The sequence below is a fragment of the Lolium perenne genome, chromosome 3 (assembly GCF_019359855.2).
Source record: "Lolium perenne isolate Kyuss_39 chromosome 3, Kyuss_2.0, whole genome shotgun sequence".
Lineage (NCBI taxonomy): Eukaryota > Viridiplantae > Streptophyta > Magnoliopsida > Poales > Poaceae > Lolium > Lolium perenne.
In genome coordinates, this window is record NC_067246.2 from 308,459,025 (window position 1) to 308,478,550 (window position 19,526).

Sequence of the window (19,526 nt, forward strand, 5' to 3'; positions counted from 1 at the left end):
GGCCTATAAAGGTGAAGTGTCGTGTAGTCGACGTTCACACGACACCACTAGAAGAATAACACCACAACTTAAATATCATAACATTGAATATTACTCAACCATACTTCACTACTAACATTTAGACTTCACCCATGTCCTCAAGAACTAAACGAACTACTCACGAGACATCATATGGACCATGATCAGAGGTGATATGATGATGAATAACAATCTGAACATAAACCTTGGTTCAACGGTTTCACTCAATAGCATCAATAACAAGTAGAAATCAACACCGGGAGAGTTTCCCCTATCAAACAATCAAGATCAAACCCAAATTGCTACAGCGGTGACGATGTGCAGCGGTGGAGACGGCGGTGATGATGATGAAGATGATGATGATGGTGATGGAGATGATGTCCAGCTCGATGACGGTGACGATGGCGTCGATTTCCCCCTCCGGGAGGGAATTTCCCCGGCGGATCTCAGCCTGCCGGAGAGCTCTTTTCTCTCTGGTGTTCTCTGCCCCGCAGAGGCGGCTGTGTCTCTTCGCGAGGTACCCTCTGGAGCTTAGGTTTTCTGGACGAAGTCATACGCGAAGAAAAGGAGGCGAGAGGGGGATGTGGGCCCCCTCCTCACAGGGCGGCGCGGCCAGGCCTTGGGCCGCGCCGGCCTATGGGGTGGGCCCACCTCGGGTCCCCTCGGCTCCCCCTTCTGGCTCACTCCATGCTCTGGAAAAATAAGGTTTTTCGTATAATTTCCGTCAACTGTTGATCTTCCGAAATATTGCATTCTGACGGCGCTTTTTCCAGCAGAATCCTGGCTCCAGTGCGCGATCCTCCAATAATCATGAAACATGCAAAATAGATGAAATAACATAAGTATTATCTCCAAATATGAAATATATCAATGAATAACAACAAATTATGATATAAAATAGTGATGCAAATTGGACGTATCAGTTATCCATCCAATATGGTCCATCTTTAATTAGAGTGGTACCATTTTGCACCATACACTTTGACCACGGCAATGACCATACGTGCTAGATTTTGATTTAGAGAAAGAGACATGATGGTGATTCCTACGACGCATAACAGAAGACACATGAGACAACGAGATTTTACCCAACTTCAGGTCTCCAAAGGAGAAACCCTACGTGATGCTTGTTCTTTGTATCGATGATGAGATTACAAAGTCACCGAGATTGGCTCTAAACTAGCGAGACTAGCATTTGTGTTGCATAGGTGTGGTGTTTCTGGATTGCTTAGCCTTGCTCGGAGGCCCCTTTTGACCTTTATATAGGAGGCCAGGTCTCAGGTGCCACGTTATTCGATTCGTATACAAATTGGTATCTTCCTTGTACAAGCTTTCTCTCGTCGACACATCCAGCTTCAATGTTTTGGGAGTTATGTAAAAGGTGTTTTATTTCTTGGGCTTGATGGTCATCATGTGAGCCTCTAGTAGAGCGGAACCAGGTATAGCAATAATGGATAATCAATAAGGTATACCCACATCAGTAGGCCTCGAGTGTCTAAAGGATTCAAAGACTCGCGTAGAGACTCGATCAAGTCAGTATTTGCTGGAGTCGATAAATGTATCAAGTGTTAATATTAGCTTATAAATTTATCGACTCCAGCAAAGAAAGATTATGTGCAAGTGCTTGCAGTTGTGAATAGACTCAAGCATATAGCACTCAAAGAAGGACTCGGCTCTAATTTTCAGCATTCGAGGAGGAACTCGACTCCAGCTTACAATATACTCGAGGAGAAATTCAACTCAAGCTTTTTAACATTTGACTAACTCATAGCACTTGAGGAAGAAACTCGACTCAATCTTGCAACATTTGAGGAGGAACTCAACTCAGTTTTATAGCACTTGAAGAGAAACTTGACTCAATCGTAGTTTATTAATTATTGACTCTTGGTAAAAGACATGGGCGATGATGTCAGCAGAAACATCAAGGCATACTTGAGTACTGCCCTGCCCTGCGCGGTTGATGGGATGTGACTTTTGTGGGACCTTGCCAGAATGGCAATCTTCACACACAATTACTGGGTTGATTTGACAACACAAAGCACGAAGAAGGAGCATATTATGTAGTGACCCCTCGACTTTCGCTGGGGTGTAATTACTGATGGACGATTCATTTACCGTGCTAACACGTGTTTACATATATGTAGTGGTATGGAACGCCCAAGATAAATCCAACGGTGCTCTTAATCCTGCCCAGTTGTATATATACGTGAGGAAATCTCTAAGTTTTTTCTTCATCCTTTCTATTGCCAAATCTTTCTATCCTTCTTCGTCCTGCATCCATTACTCTTTCAGGAAAAAAACTAGATTCAGTTGTTCCCCTGAGTCAGCATGATATCCTCATGGTCAAAGGACTTATACATAATTAACACTTAAAGATATTTGCTATTAATGATAAGAATGTCTCGTAGCATATTAATGAATTTGGGTCTGCTTGTTTAGCCAAACAATTCACCCTCATTGTTGTTCAACCAAACAATTCGCATTCATTGTTGTTCAATATAGCCATGTTCTATTGGGAGCTATTTCTTGTTTATCTCTCTACACCTACTCTTCAAATATCATATTCGAGAAACACCGCAGTTATAGCATAAATGATAAATTTATAATAAACATGGAGTTATAGATAATAAATAACTCTTTTTATTATTGCACCTAGGATATAACTCCTTCACATAGTCCGGGGGGTGGCGATTCACTCAGCTCAAACCTTCCGGCGATAGACCTCGTTCCGATTGTCATAAGTTAGCCCCTTTTATAAATATGGATCAAAACAAAACAACGAGTTTCATCCTCCAGGACTATGGTGTTGCGACAAGCTTCGTCCTCGAGAGACGGTGGTGCTGCGGCGAGCTTCATCCTCGAACATGGCGGTGTTGCGATCCTCGGAGCGGTGGTGGTGTGACAAAGGCATGAGTGATGTGCTTGACGGAAACACAAAAAAGAATTCTGAATACTATCGTGCGGTTGGGGCTGACTGGGCCCCACTCACGTATGCAAATAAAGTCACCTGTACGGTCGTACACATGGGTGCTCTGTACAGATCTGGCGGAGTTCCCTAAACGGTATTGTATTTATCGTTTGGGAGACGTGTTTTATTTGTGTCGCGTTTAGGGGATATCGCTCCTTAGCCTTGTTTTTCAAACGCACCTCCTAAAACTTTAAAATATTATATTTTTATCTTAATAGATAGAAAAAATGTGTAGGTACGCTGTAATATTGCTGCTAATATTTAAAAAGGTGCAACATAAACAAATTTTACATATAAAAACTTTGAAAAATATAAACAAATTACATACAAAAATTTAAATTACTTCTTCTTTGATGGCCCCGCCTCGTCGTCCTCACGGTGGCGCTTCCTGCTCGTCACCCCTTCCGAAGAAGCGGTGTGGTTCGACGCGTCGGAGGAACTTGTGTCCTCCTCATCGTCGACGGTGCTCGCCGGCTGCGCCTTCGCCTTCGCTTTCGCCTCTGTCTTCGCCCGGGCCGCCGCCGCCGCCCTCCTCCTCCTCCTCCTCATCATCATCATCCTCCTCCTCCTCCTCCTCAGCCTCTTCCTCCTCCTCCTCCTCCTCCCCCTCCCCCTCCTCCTCGGCATCCCATTCCTCGCCGCTGTCCGGTGGCGGGAAATCATCGCTGCTAGGCGTCGTAGCTTTGTCCCACCAGTGGCGCCATCCCGGCGGCTTATCCTCGCTGTCGGTGTCTTATGGCAGCTGAGAGAGGTTGCTCATTGTGAGAGATGAGATCTTTCGATGAATGGCGTCCGGTTGTAGATCGGAGAAAGCGCATCATACGTAGCGGCCTTACTGAGCGTGGATGAACGGCGGCGCAGATATCGAAGAGACCGGCGGTTGCTCTTCCGCGGAGTTCGCGCTCCATTCCGGCGGTTCGCGCGTCGATCGACGCGGTTGCCAATGCGATGGTTCCCCTTCCTGGCAACTGCACCGTCGCTAGGTAGGCGGCGGTTCAGCGTCCGTTCATGAGTCGCTGACGCGTCAGTCCCACCACTCCTCGCATCGTTTTTCGTTGTGTCCGGCGTGCCCGAAGCGTCCCCTATGTAGCGGGGACCGGCTCGGAGCGCCGAACACCATATTGGCCCACGTCGGACGGAAAAGATATTTAGAGCACGCAGCTGGGAACGTTTCGTATCCTAAATCACTTTAGAGGATGCTTTGGGGAGGTAGGCGGCTGGAGATGCTCTTAACACATACTAGCGAGACAGGCACCCGAACCTTAAATACCTACCGACCAGGATGGAAGTTGTACCTTGTAGGCAGTTCGATCCCATTTTTACTCGCCGCCGCTTTGCGCAAGTGTGTCAACGTCGAGACGTCGACGATCAACATGGTGGGCAGCCTTAGCCTGAGCAAGCAGCACAACGGCGTCAGCCACTCGGCGGCGTTCCTCCTCGGGGCCCTCCTCCCCACCTTGCTGCTCTTCTTCCTCGCCTCCGACCGGCTTGGCGAGAAGGTGGCAATCATCTCGAGCTTGGGGAATGGATCAGCTCATCAGCAGATGAGCCACGCAAACATCTCCGGCGACGGCACGGCCGGTGAAATGGTTAGGCTTGATTAATTAGCACATCGTCACGGCACATATATACACACCGTTAACAGTGTGTTCGTGCACCCGGAATTACGTTCATGTCTGAACTGAAAGTCCATAACATTCTTTGGGTCATGTACGTATGCAGGAGGACAGATTCCCAGGGCTGGCGGAGCTGCTGCCGAAGGTTGCGACGGACGAGGGCACGGTGATCATCACGTCGGTGAACGAGGCGTGGGCGGCGCCGGGCTCCCTCCTCGACCTCTTCCGCGAGGGCTTCAAGAACGGCGAGGGCACCGCGCACCTCCTCAACCACACCCTCATCGTCGCGGTGGACGCCGGCGCCTTGGCACGCTGCGAGGCCGTGCACCCGCACTGCTACCTCCTCGAGGTCAAGTCAGCCAACGTCACCTCGGCCAACCGCTTCATGACCAAGAGCTACCTCGAGCTCGTCTGGGCCAAGCTCTCCCTCCAGCAGCGCGTCCTTGAGCTTGGCTACAACTATCTCTTCACCGTAAGCTACCTGCATAACTCCATACACGCAGTTTATTCATTATTTCATGTGGTTTTCCAATTTACGTGTCCCAGGAGAAATTGGTAACCATGCATTAGATAGAAAACCATTTTTCAAAATCTTTGACTGGCCGGGGAAGAATATTTCATTACTGCCACCGTGCCACGAGTGACACATGCCGTATGGATTCAAATGCTCCGATAATGATGTTTGCAGGATGTGGATATCATGTGGCTGCGCAACCCGTTCCGGCACATCAACCTCTGCGCCGACATGGCCGTCTCCACCGACCGTTTCAACGGCAAAGCCGAGGACCTGACCAACGCGCCCAACACCGGCTTCTACTACGTCAAGTCGACGAACCGGACGGTGGAGATGCTAAGGCGCTGGCGGGCAGCGAGGTCGCGGTTCCCTCCGACCCACGACCAGGCGGTCTTCAACGAGATCAAGGGAGAGCTCGCCGCCGGCGAGTTGCAGATCAAGTTCGTGTTCCTCGAGGCGACGCTCTTCGACGGCTTCTGCCAGTTCCACAGCGAGATGGACAGGGTGTGCACGATGCATGCCAACTGCTGCATCGGTCTCGAGAACAAGGTGCACGACCTCAGGAACGTGGCCGCCGTATGGAAGAACTACACGAGCCAGCCACCGTCGGAGAAGATGAGCGGCAATTTTAGGTGGCCGGTACCCGCCAAGTGCCAAGCTTCGATGAGATCATGACAGCGCTGAGTTTGGTCGTAGTATATACAGTAGAAGGTGAAAGTTTATTATTCTTGTTATAAACGCGACAAGTAAATAACTAAGAACGATAAAGAAATACTCGCTGGGGACACAAGATTTTAACGTGAAAAATCTCTTCCAACACAAAAGGAAAAAAACACGGACGCCAACCAGCAAAACTTCACTATATCGGGGAGTGTTTACAAACGCCGTGGGGTATCTTATATTCTGATAAACCCTAACCGGCGGTTTACAAGAGGTATATATAGACGGTGGCAACGATCCGTACCTGACGACGGGCCTCGCTCCGCTCATCAGAAGCTAGCCTCCCTTTAGAATGAATTTAAATCACAATGCAACAATTCTTTCCTCTCTTTTTTTTGGAGAAATTAAGTTTTTTCGGAGACCAACTTATGGTTGAAGTAGGTGACAAAACCACATAGAACCATGGTTCTAATTTTTCAAGAAAAGCATAATGGTGGAAATTAAGGTAGAGTACTACAAATGCTCAAAATATCAAAGCTAAAACCAAGGTTTTCGGTACTAGTAAGAAAAAAAAAATCTCAGAGGAGACCGAGATTTCCAGTAACCATGATTACCGGTGACAACCAATCAGATACCGAATGAGATTCTCGAACAAAATTTAAATTTCAAACTAGAACATGCTTGAACGAGAGAGCGAGTGAAAGTTCCCTAGGTACCAATGAAATTATATTCAGGTCGGGACTCCATCCCCCCACCATTCAAAAGAAAAACATACCAATAAAATGAATATGAGTTTTGTCCCTGTTTAAAAACGGAATGAGTCGGAACATCGAAATTTTGCATGTCCGTGAAATCATCATTCCTAATAGAATGTATTATTTTATTTTTTGAAAGTTATACCTTGGTTTCTGTAAAAGAATTGTTATAATGTGACTTCCACGGATAATGTGATTTTACCATCTCGGTCACATTTGAAGTCTATCAGATCAACAAAACCTAATCTTCTTCATCTCATTATAGATTGCGGACAGAATAAAGAACTTATATTGCATTAAATTTTACGAAAATGGAATGGTACTTATGAAATGGGGCGCTATTGATATCACAACCGTTCACATGTATAGGCATGCTCATCTATAGGGTCCGCTAGCTTGCCCACTCATTATAAAAGATTTTCTTCTTAAAATACACTACTAATTTTAAAATAAGTATAACTTTCGCATAATAAATGCAAATGAGATTTTGTTTACATATTTGACTTCCTCGTGACGAACTCTTTGAAATGAGTCTAATATTTAAATTTTTTAAATGGATTTCGTGAACTATATCTATAGAGTCCTCTATTGCTTGCGCATGCTAAATTTATAAAGTCCTTGTCAATTTTTCATATGATACATGCATTACTGCCAAAAGTATTGTTACTTTTACACACATGACAGCTGTAGATTCCTTTTTCACATGGGGTCATGTTGGACAGAATCTAGAGGAACACGACTAATAACAACGGCTGTGATATCAACCGCGCACCATTTCATAAGTACAATCCGCGGGTCGTAAAATTTAACACTTTTTAGAGTGCAACTTCAAGCAAATTAGTGTGCAATCTCGGATGACCAAAAATTACAGAAATTTCAGATAGCTTTTTTTCGATAAAGGGAATATATTAATATCAAAACGATACCAATTACACCCAGCGTCTGCAACAACGCACCACCCTAATGGCACTACGGATGCACACAGCCAAAAAGAATTAAAAAAAAAACTAAGAAACAAAAGTCCCGCTACAGTATCAAGGTACAGAAATTTCAGATAGCTAAGAATTAGCATTAGCTAAATTTAAATGCAAGTACTCAAGGTACTAATTAAATCCACGTCTAGGCGAAATGAAGTTCTTCATCTTGGGAGGATGGCGTCCCCCCCCAAGCAACCTGGCTCCGCCGTCACCCATCGACGACCCCCCATCGAGTCGATCGCCGCCGCCATCAACTCCACCGAGATCTCAACATCACCACCCTCCTTCTTACCTTTCTGATTCTTCGGGCGATCTGCATCCGCTATTCGAGCGCGTAGCGATGTTTCACTTTGTTCGTGACGGGTTCATCGTTCGCATGCCCGGATTGGTGGCCTGGAATTCCTCGAGCATTCGTTTCCTTGATTTGAACCATGATCTTATCTCTGAATCCGATTGCAAGGTTTCAGGGATTGGCGTTGGCTCTGCGCGGGAGGTGAATGGGATTCAAATCTTGTTCAGCCCGGTGATCGGGAGTGGGTGGGACCGAGATTTTCTGGGTCGAGCCCATCGATCTCGTCCACCCAATACACGTGAGTGTGCAGTAGTCTATCAATGACATGGATCCAGAGCTTGCTCGGAATCATCCATGGCGGCTTTTGTTGGGCCTCAACCCAGTACTGTTGCAATAGGCGAGAAGTCTTTAGCCTTTCCTACGGAGAGGTTCCAAGCAAACCCTAGGTCAGTTGCGATGGGCGCTATCGTATTCGTCTCGTCCCCTTCGTTTCCCAGATCCATTCTCACCCATCCACCACCTCCGCGCTGTTGGTCGGGAACAATCGCGGGAGATCAGAGATCCTTCGCCCAGATCTTTGCGCAACCTCTGATGGATCGGAGGTTCAACGGTCTACGCAGATCTCCACCCAGGAGAAACTCTCCGCGCAGCTACTTCGGTTACCAATCGAGGGCTGGATCTGATGCAGATCGAAGAGACGAACAATGCCGCTGGGAGGAGGAGCGCCACCGTGAAGAGGAATGGCGGCGGGACGAAGACAACCGTCGCAGAGAAGAAGAGAGACACCAGGCAGATCAAGAGCCCCTCCATTTTGAAGAACGTCGAAGAAGTGACAAGCGCAGACGTCTTGATGAAGAGCGGCACCGAGAGGCCACCCGCATCTTGGAGAAAACAACACGAGATCGGGCCCTTGCCGAGAGGAATTGCAAAGAAGAAGAATAGAGAGCGCGAGATTGGTGGGCTCATCGATCTGATATGGTCCCTGGTGCCACATCCAACCCCGCATCTACTCGATCTGCTGAAGTAAGTCCTATCGCTTCATCCCTACCGTCTTCTAACACCGTAGCCGCAAATGCGTTAGTAGTTGTCTCTCAGATCCAGCTTCAGAATAGATCCACGGTAGTTGTTGATAGTTCGCAGTCTCTCGTTTCTCTGCCGGAGCCGGCGGGGTCCTCTGTACCTCCGCCTGCTCCTGCCTCCCTGATTCCAACCAACAAAAGGATGGATAATCTGCCTAGAAATCTTGGTACTAGTTCTTGCATCAAATGTGGAGACAATCACCATGTTTCTGTCTGTCAAGATTGCGATCGCTGGGAGTACAAGGCCCCTTTCTTTGGTAGTGAGGAATTTGGGTCTCGCTTTTACTCTATTCTTGTGCCTGAAGAAGATAATTATCCCGTTGAGCAGCTCAACTACGCTCATATCACTGTTGAGAAAGGTGAAGTGAATTGCAGGAACATTGAGCATGAATTCAATGTATGGGCAGAATCAATGAAGATCAATTGGTGGTTTTTTGCCAAGGAAGTTTCCTCCACAGAGTTCATAACCAGATTCCCCTCAGCTAAAGCCATTGAGGAGTTGCCTCACTTTGGGAAATTATTCATGAGAACTGTACCTGGTGCAATCATGAGCCTTGAGAAGTGGGCTAGTGACATTGAACCAATTTCCATCATGCAAGAAGCTTGGTTCAGGATAAAGGGTATCCCCATGAAGTTTAGGAACAAATCAACAGCCTACTATGCAGCTAGTCTTGTTGGCAAACCTCTTGCCTGGGATAAAAACATTCTCAGGTATTTTGCTTATGTGAGAGTGAAGATTGGTAGCCAAGATTTGGCCCTGGTTCCTAACTCCAGGATTGGGGAGATTAAGAAAGGTTTTTATGAGTTCCAGTATTCTAGAGAATTATTTGATCCATCCTCAAATGCTGGCAACAAGGCTGATGTCCCTGTTGATGCTCAAGGCAAAGAACCAGATCAAGGCACTCCAAAAAGACAGAGAACTGGAATGCAAGATTCTGATGAAGGATCAGCGTCTGCTCCACCCAAATTTACTGGGAATAACCATCCTGGCTCCCACAGGCAAAATACCTTGCATATTCCTCCTTCCTAAGGAACGAGGACACTGGCAAAAGGAAGATGTTTGAGCTAGAATCAGATATCCCCTGTAACTTGGATGAAAATTTGTTGTCTCCATCTTGTATCTGTGACAAAAGTACTCCTGTTCTTCCTGAGGTTCACAAGGAAGTTGTTGATGCTTTGGCCTCTCTGCCGTTGCAAGATGCGGATGGATCTTCCATTCAAAAAGAAGCTGAATCTTACAGGAAGTTTAACAATTCTCTAGCAAAAGCAAACAACGATAAAGCTTTCATGATACAGAAAACTTATAGTGGGATCCTTGACCCAATTTCTGAAGATGTGAATGAAGGGACTGGGCCTTCTGATGAACTTGCTGACTATGATAGCAGTGGCAGCTCATAAACCTCTGAAGCTCCATTCCTGACACAGGGACAAGGGATCCTAGCTCTCGCTGCTCCTTCTCAGAGGGATGAAAGAACAGCAGTTCTTATCCCTGTAGATGGCTCCCAACCTGAACCTGGCACTCAAGTGGACCCTCTCTCACAGGTTGATAATCCTCCTACTGACAATGAATCTCCAGGTGATGGCAACGCTCTAAATGCTGGTGGTGGGAATCAACAACAAGCTCCCAGAATGAGCTCCAGACTGGATTCTCTTGGTGTGCACCACACAAGGATTGATATCAGGGCCATGGAGAACGCTGAAGCTAGGAATATCCCAGGTACAAACTTAAACACTCATAATTCCTTTGATTTACTTGATGATGAGGAAATTTTCAATAGATCTCTTGAAATGGGCATTAGACCTGATTCTTTTAGTCTTCAGAGAATCAATTATTTGAAGGATCTTGAAACTGCTAAACATGCTATAGCTACAGTGCAGGATAATCCTGCTAACACCGATATTGCTGACACAAGGCAGATCCTTTTGCTTGGACTTGGTACTGAGCAGAGTGATAGTGATATGGGAGAAGATGAGGATGGTTTTACTCCTGTCATGTCCAGAAGGAAGAAGAGAGCTAAGAAATCTGCTTGTAAAATAGGAAGGAGTGGTTCAGATTCAAAATCAAGTGATGCCACTGTGGGGGTACAATCAAAATCATGTGTTGCCAAGGTGAAAGCTAGCAATGACCACCCTTTGAGTGGCATTGTAGCTGGAACCAGAAGGAGGAATAAAAACCCAAAGTATCTATGATAGGAGCATCCATGAATTGCAGAGGGGTGGGCAAGAGAGGCATGAGTGTGTTTCTGGCAGATTTTCTGAAGGTTCAGCAATTGGACTTCATTGGCCTCCAGGAAACCATTAAAAAGAACTACTCTCCTGCTTTTTTCAGGAGAATTGACCCAGAGGGGACTTTGATTGGAAGTGGATCAGTTCTGTTGGCAGAAGTGGTGGTATCCTGGGTGGTTTTAGGCTATCCAAGTTTACCATTTGTGATACTTATGTGGGAAAATTTCATATCAAGGTGACTCTACTTGATCTGAAGTTATCTGTAAAATGGTGCCTGGTTATTGTCTATGGGGCAGCACAGAATTGTGATAAAGAAAAGTTTCTTGTGGAACTTGGGAATATTTGCAACAATCAAACTCTACCAATTTTGGTGGGGGGAGACTTCAATTTGTTAAGATTTCCCTCTGTAAAAATATATCTATGTCCCATGATAAATGGACCAATATTTTCAACTCTATCATCAGCACTTGTGGTTTGAGAGAGATTCATATGTCTGGTGGTCAGTACACCTGGTCCAATAACCATATTGATCCCACTTTGGAGAAATTGGATAGATTTTTGATGAGTAGCTCTTGGGAAGATTTATTTCCTTTAGTTAATGTTCATAAGCTTGTGAGATAGGTATCAGATCACAACCCCTTGATCCTTGATACTTTGGACATTAGGGTGAAAAGCAGAGGGTTCGGATTTGAGAAAAGATGGATCTTTGAGGAAAACTTCTTGGAAGCAGCTACTTTTGAAGTAACAGAAATAAAATCAACGACTGGAGTGGGGGAGTCAGAGTTGAAAAGAGGATTCCTCACTTCTTTCTCTCATGCAAAACCGTGCATGAGACTTTCATCTCACACGGCTCCTAAGTGATAAAAGAAAGAAGAACTTGTCTTCTTTCTTTTTTGATTACCTTCCTCGCGTATGTATAAGACCGAATCCATTCTTTTTCGAAATAATAGAAGATGGTCTCAACAGGTGATGTCCAATAACAGCCTGGATAGATTACAGAGGAAATTAAAAAATGTAAAGAATGCTTTGAAAGGGTGGGGTTCCAATCTAAGAGGTGCTGATCTTAAGAAAAAGAAGGATATCTCCATAGAGCTAAAAGAACTTGAAGAAATTGAAGAAAATGGAATTTTATCTCCAGACCAAAGAAAAAGGAAGATTATGTTACAGCAAGAGCTTCTAAAAATCCTTGACAATGAGGAATGTTTCTGGAGACAGAGATCAAGAGAAAAATGGCTTCTATAGGGTGACAGCAACTTTGCTTTCTTCCATAGAGCTTCCAATGGCTACAAAATAAAAAAAGATTTCTCTTTTAAAAAAGGAGACTCTGTTATCCAAGGAGATGCTGCCTTGCTGGAGCATGCTACTTCCTTTTATTAGGATTTTTTTGGCCCTGTAGGTGACACAGGTATCAGACTAAATAGTGAAATCTGGACAGATGAGGAAAAGCTTGATGCCCATGATCGTTCGGATATGGATAGGACATTTTCCTTGGAAGAAATCAAGGAGATTATTGATCACATGGAGAAAAACAAGGCAGCAGGGCCTGATGGATTTCCCATTGAATTTTACCAGCATCGCTAGGATAATTAAATATGGTATCATGGATGTATTTGATGACATGTTTGAACATAGAATTGATCTTCATAGAATCAACTATGGTATTATTACCTTGATCCCTAAGTCTTCTGATGTTGATATCGTCCAGAAATTTAGACCTATTTGTGTGCTACAAGTTTTCTTCAAGATTGTAACAAACCCTGTGATGAGCAAGCTACTGCTTCCCTGCCAAACTGCATTTATCAAAGGAAGATACATTACTGATGGTGTGATGTTGCTACAGGAAGTCCTGAGAGAAAGTAAATTCAGAAAAAATCAGGGTGTTGTACTAAAAATTGACTTTGAAAAGACATATGATAAAGTGAATTGGGATTTTTTTGTTTGAGTGCTATAAGAAAAAAAAGGCTTCAGTGATAACTGGCTGATTTGGATCAAGAAGGTTGTTACTGGTGGGACCCTCAGTGTCAAAGTACATGATAAAGTAGGCCCATATTTCACTAGTCATAAGGGAGTACGGTAAGGTGATCCCTTTGCCCCCTTCCTATTTAATATGGCAGCAAATAGCTTGGCAAAAATGATCAACCTGGCACAACACAATGGCTTAATCACAGATCTTGCTGGCAACTTGGTTCATCAAGGTATAGCAGTCTTACAATATGCAGATAATACCATACTTCTGATCCAACATGATGCTCAACAAGCTGTCAATCTGAAGTTACTTTTATATATTTTTGAATCAATGTCTGGTCTAAAAATTAATTTTGAGAAGAGTGAAGTGATGATGATTTTGGAAGATGACACCAAACAAAATTTCTTTGCTGACCTGTTCAATTGTTAGAGAGGCAGCTAGCCTATCAAGTATCTGGGGACTCCAGTTTGTGCCAGAAGGACTACTGTTTCAGAAATGGGGTTCCTTGGGGAGAAAACAAAGAAGAAAATGAGTGGGTGGATAGGAAATTCCATGTCCATTGGAGAGAGACTAGTGAAAATAGATGCTTGTCTTTCCAGCACTATTGTTTATCAAATATCCTTGAGACTTTTACACAAAACAAATATATAACAAATGGATAAACCTATCAGGTATTTTTTCTGGGCTGGTAGTGCTGACAGGAAGAAATGGATGTGTAAACCAAAACAAAAAGGTGGCCTGCGTGTGAAGGACTTGCTCAAATTTAATATCAGCTTGATGTGTAAGTGGTGGTGGAAATTGGAACATGATCCTGGGCCGTGGCAAGACTTCATGAAGCTGAAATATCTCAAGGACACTGGGGTTTACTATACCAAACACAGACCTGGGGACTCTCCCTTGTGGGCTGATATGCTACAGGTGAGAGATAACTATCTTTGTGGCAGAAGGATGCAGGTCGGGAGTGGGACTTTAACCAGTTTTTGGGGTGACTCTTGGTGTAGTACTAGTCCTCTCAAAGATATGTTCCCTGACTTGTATAATATCCGCAATGAACAAAAGACCACTGTTGCTGGTGCAGCTGCTATGGGCTGGACTTTTTCTTATAGAAGATGGTTGACACCTGACTTGATTATACAAGAAGCAGGTCTGGTGCAGTTGATGAACCAAGTAAATTTATTCCAGACAAAAGATATTCCTCGATGGAAATGATCCAAAAATGGCAAGTTTACTGTTAAATTTATTTACAGACATCTGTGCAAAAATGGTACTGATAGATCATTTCGTCCACCTGTGGAAAAGTAGGATACCTCTGAAGATCGAGGTTTGGTTCTGGTTAATTTGGCACAATGCCATTGCAACCAAGGATAACTTGATCAAGCACAATTGGACTGGAGATCCTCTCTACCAATTCTGTAGAGAGCAGGAGTACGTCCATCAGCCACTTGTTCTTTGGTTGTGTTGCTGCTAAGTTTGTCTGGAGCACTGTTGCTATGGCGATTAACTCTCCCATTCGTCCTGGGGGTTTTACCCAATTCTTCTGGTGGTTCCCCCAATTTGTTCCTGCTAGCCCCAATACCCAGATAGCTAGTTTGGCAGCTATCTGTTGGGCTGCTTGGAAACTAAGAAATAGAGCCTGCTTTGATAAAAAAAAGTGATTAACTCACATGATGAGCTAATTAGTTATGCAGTTGTGTTTATGAACTATTAGGCAGGGCTCCATGGCGAGAAGGACGCCGCTGACATTCGCGCTGGAGCTGATAGCATTATGCACTTGGCCGTGGCAGGATCTGGATCCTCTTCTTTTGGAAATTTTGGTCATACTGGTCCACTTCACTTGGAGAACAAGAAACCTGGAGACACTGATGATGAAAATGCCACTTGATGATGCTTCTGTGCCTATACACCTCTGTAATATCCCAGGTTTAGAGGCAATAAAAAGAGAGGATGCCAGTGACAAGGTATCGACTTGTCAATGCCTACAAGTTGTAGAATAGGGTTTCGTGGAAAGTAGAGGGCAAGTAGATCTCGAAGGTTTCAGCCGAAATGGTGCTCGACTGCTAAAAACTAGGATTGTGTTGACAATGAATCGATCCTTTCTTTCTCCCTCGACTCCCCCTTATATAGGAGGCGGAGCCGAGGGTTTCATGATGTACAAGTTACAAACAACGGGATACTTTTTGAGTTTGTCCCGCATAGTTACAAGTCGTTATTCCTAATATATCTCTATCTTCCATATCGACGCCTTATTGGGCTTCCGGTGACGTGGGCATTACCCTTCGGGTAACCGACATTGCCCTATCCTGTGCGGCCCAACTGGAGGCCCATGAAGATACCCGATGGCAAGGTGGGCCACTAGGATGGTGCAAGAGAAGATCCCTTGAAGAACAAGGCAAGAGGGAAGTCGAACAAGGAAACATTAGATCTAGGCCTTTTGTAAACCTAGTCGTACCCGAACAAATCTCTTGAGACCTGGCCTCCTATATAAAGGCCAGGAGAGGGGCTGCCGAGGGACACAATCAATCTTAGCAACTTTAGCCACCAGAAGTCTAGAGCTAGGTCGCTGTAGCACTTAGCCTCTCAACGAGATTACAGCCGAAACCTTCGGCACCCCATTGTAACCCAATATTTTCATAATCAAGATCAGACAGGCAGGACGTAAGGGTTTTACCTCATCGAGGGCCCCGAACCTGGGTAAATCGCTCTCCCTGCTTGTCTGTTCACCGATGTCTCGTGTCAGCCTACAGGATTCCATCAACCCTAAGCCCCAATCGGAGGGCATTGCCGAGGAGTACCCTCGACAATTGGCGCCGTCTGTGGGAAGACTGTCGGCACAAGACCCGACATCGGCAGTTCCAGTCATGTCGTCGACAGCTTCGTCGACACCATCATCACCATCATCGCCAAGCCTAGGAAGCCCGATTCGATTTGGCTCCTACGAATTCACCCCGCACAGCGACTCCTCGCGCTCAACCTTCTCAGATCTATAAGGAAACATGGAGATGACGTTCGGCAGCGTCCACTACAACGTCAACGCGGAAGGAGTCCTTTGACTGCTAGGTCCTCACACCCCCAGGTCGGCGAGGAAATCACCACCACCGACCGCAGGGCCAAGCCTGTCATCATCAGTCGATCTTTCGGCTGGCCTGACCAACTCGACAAACTCGTCCTCGCCATCAACCCCTCGGTCGACGTCTTCAATGTCAGTCGGATCTGATAACCTCGTGTCTTCAGAGATAACCTCATACTACTGTTTAAACTGCGACACTAGGCACGGGTTGGGATCAAGCGATACACCGTTCATCTGCAGCGCCCGGTATTTGTCGGGAGAGGACAACGTCGATAGCGTCGCCAAGAAGGCCACCTGGAAGGCAGCGCCCCATCAAGTTTATGCCGCCAATAACACAGGAAACACAAGAAACAGGGGAGATGGAGATCACACTCCCCGATCCAGCAGACGGATAAGCCTTGAAAACATCGCCAGTAACAACAATAGCAATTACATTATCGTAGAGGAAGAATGGGCAGCAGCCAGGGCGACCGTGCTTAACAACACATCACTCCCCACAGGAACCTCGGTTGGAACCCTCAACGCTTATCGTTCTATATTGGAGAAGAACCGGGAGCGATTATCCAAAGAGCAAGCCACCCTCGAGAGATGCCTATCCGCTGCCGAACAATCTAGTGAGCGACGGAGAGGCTCGCGAGGAAGCGCCTCCCGAAGCAGTCAAGGCGTAGGCAAGCACCGATCAAGGCTATCCAGGCTTTCGAAAGATGATGCTAGAGAAATCACGTCGAATCTGACCAAGTCCTTCATGACCACGGACACCGTAGGCATGCTACGGCCAAAAACCATCGAGGGAGCAACTGCCAACCTCGCTGCGTACCTCATCAATCAGCGACCTGAAGGTTCTATGGCTCAAGCTCACCGGGGCGCCTTAGAAAGGCTCGCAATATTAGGAGATAATCTGGTCCCACAGAAGGAAAAGACCACGTTGCAGGCCAGTGGCTCAAAGCATCACTCGAGGGACGCTCGAGATGAAATCACCCAGAGCAGAATCGATAAAGCAAGATGACTACGCGCCGCTAGGGAGGAATACGACAGTGACACCTCAGATGAAATCCAGGAGAACGACGGTGAGCTAAGGGGAGCCGACTGTTTAAGCTACAAAATCCGCGAGGCGATGCCGCCCAGAAAGTTCAAGCCCACCCCCACTGACGCTGCCAAGTATGATGGACAGCAGGAGCCGAGGTCTTGGATAGACGATTACTTACAGACCGTAATCCTACACAAGGGAAATCAGATAGCGGCAATGCAGTGCCTGCAGCTTTACCTGAAAGACTCGGCACGAGCTTGGCTGAGAGGCCTGCCGAAAGGTTCCATCAAATCATGGGACGATCTAGTGGACGCTTTCGTTGCCAATTTCCAAGCAACATACAAAAGACCCGTCGGGATCGAGGAATTACGACATTGCCAACATAAGCATAAGGAGTCGATGCACGCCTACATCGGGAGATTTACCAAGATCCTAAACGCCGCCGAAGATGTCTCTGTCGACAGAGCAATCGATGCTTTCAGCGATGGCATCCAACGTGAAACCTACATAGAGGAGCTTGGGCGCAAGAAGCCAAAAACTATAACTAAGTTAATGGAAATCGCCAACAGCTGGGCTGATGGCGAGGACAATGTACGAAAGCCTCGACAGCGCAGTGACGACGAAGACGACGATCAGCCAAAGCACGACTCGGGTGGACGCAGGGATCGCCGTAAGAAAAGAAAAGACCGCAGTTACGACGACAGTAACCTGGTAGCTGCGGGATACTCCGATCGGCGGGACGATCGGTACGACGACAGACGAGATGATCGACAGGACGACAACGGGAGAAACTATGGAAATCGCAGCAGTTACAAACCACGGCCACAGAGGACTCCCGAGCTACCCTTTGCCGAACAAATAAACGCTCCCAGCTACCTGCATTCGTACGTCGACTCCAAAGACAACAAGACGAAGTCAAGTCATCTGCTCAGAGATTGTCGACAGTTCATCGAAATGCAGAAGCTCATCCAGCAGCAACAACAGCCAACACCACCACCACCTCCACCTCAGTACCAGATCCAGCAGGCTCAGCCTCACAACCCCAACGATTCGTTCCAACCACCACGTGGGCCAATGAGCATGATCCATAGGACAGGTGTTTCGAGAAGGGAAATGAAGAAGCTCACCCAAGATATTAATCTGGCAGAAAGCATCATGGTCAACATCCCCGAGTATGTCGAGTGGTCATCTCAGAGCATTACGTTCGGCAGAGCGGATCACCCGATGACAATACCGAAACCAAGACACGCTGCCTTAGTAGTTGAGGCACAAATTGGGGGGTTCAAGATGTGCAAAGTCTTCATGGATGGCGGAAGTGGACCAAACCTGATATTCGTTGACACAATCAGAAGTATGGGGATCACCATGAGGATGCTAGAAGAGACCGACACCTGCTTTCATGGGATTCTCCCCACTTCACCGGCGTACTCCCTTGGCAAAGTTTACCTGAATGTCGTCTTTGGAAAACCCGACAACTTCAGGAAGGAAAAGATCGAGTTTGAGGTTTTGAACTGGGAATCGCAGTACCACGCTATACTCGGAAGACCAGCTTATGCCAAGTTCATGGCTGTGCTGCATTACGCATACCTCAAGCTGAAAATGCCTGGGAACAATGGGACAAACATCACGGTCTATGGAAGTTTCTCACGCTCAGACAATTGTGATCGCGACTTTCAGAAGATCGCTGCGAAGTTTGGGGTAAAACAGGAAATCATCGATCTCCCTTCCAAGTCATTGGCACACGATAACAAGGAAGACGAACGCGTCAGGAAGACGAAGAAGAAGCCAACCGATCTTGCCCTAGAAGTGTCGAACGTAAAAGCTTCAGCAGTTGATGGCACAGCAGTCGTAGAAGAAAGCAAGACACTGGCAATCACCACCGAGACTCCTGGTGAAATCAACGACGCTCCCAAAATCGCTGACGTGGTGGACAAGCCAGAAGATAAGAAGAACCCTTTCCTCGCTTAAGCGGATGGATAATATTTAGTTTTTCCTTTGTTTTCAACACCCCCCTTTCTTTTTTTCTCGCCCCTTAGTTCCGTGCTTACTTTATTAATGAGAACTTAAAGTTTTGATTCCTTGCAAAGCATTGCAGTAATTCAGAGCACCCGGACCATATCATCATAAAACCTTGCTTGCGCCCCTCGGCGAACATTGGTGCGGTGAAGTACGCGGCAAAAGATTGTACTCCGAAAAAGCCTCTGAAACTACGAGTGCTAAAGGATGCAAAACCAACAAGGACACTGCCCTTTCCCTCTGCAATAGATGCCTCTAAGAGCACCGTAACTAGCAAGAGTTTGTAAATACGTATATAAAACGACCCACGTTCGATGCTTCACTTATGGAAGCATCAAGGAACGA

The 19,526-nt window shown here is 46.1% G+C and overlaps 1 protein-coding gene across 1 annotated transcript; it reads left to right on the forward strand.

Annotated features, from left to right (window-relative positions):
- The first annotated feature begins 4,194 nt into the window (after positions 1 to 4,194).
- Positions 4,195 to 5,923, forward strand: LOC127345388 (uncharacterized protein At4g15970). Its single transcript, XM_051371866.2, has 3 exons — positions 4,195 to 4,575; positions 4,709 to 5,074; positions 5,291 to 5,923. Exons 1-3 carry the CDS (start codon positions 4,210 to 4,212, stop codon positions 5,789 to 5,791), a joined length of 1,233 nt encoding a protein of 410 aa, XP_051227826.1. The 5' UTR covers positions 4,195 to 4,209; the 3' UTR covers positions 5,792 to 5,923.
- Positions 5,924 to 19,526: the final 13,603 nt, after the last annotated feature.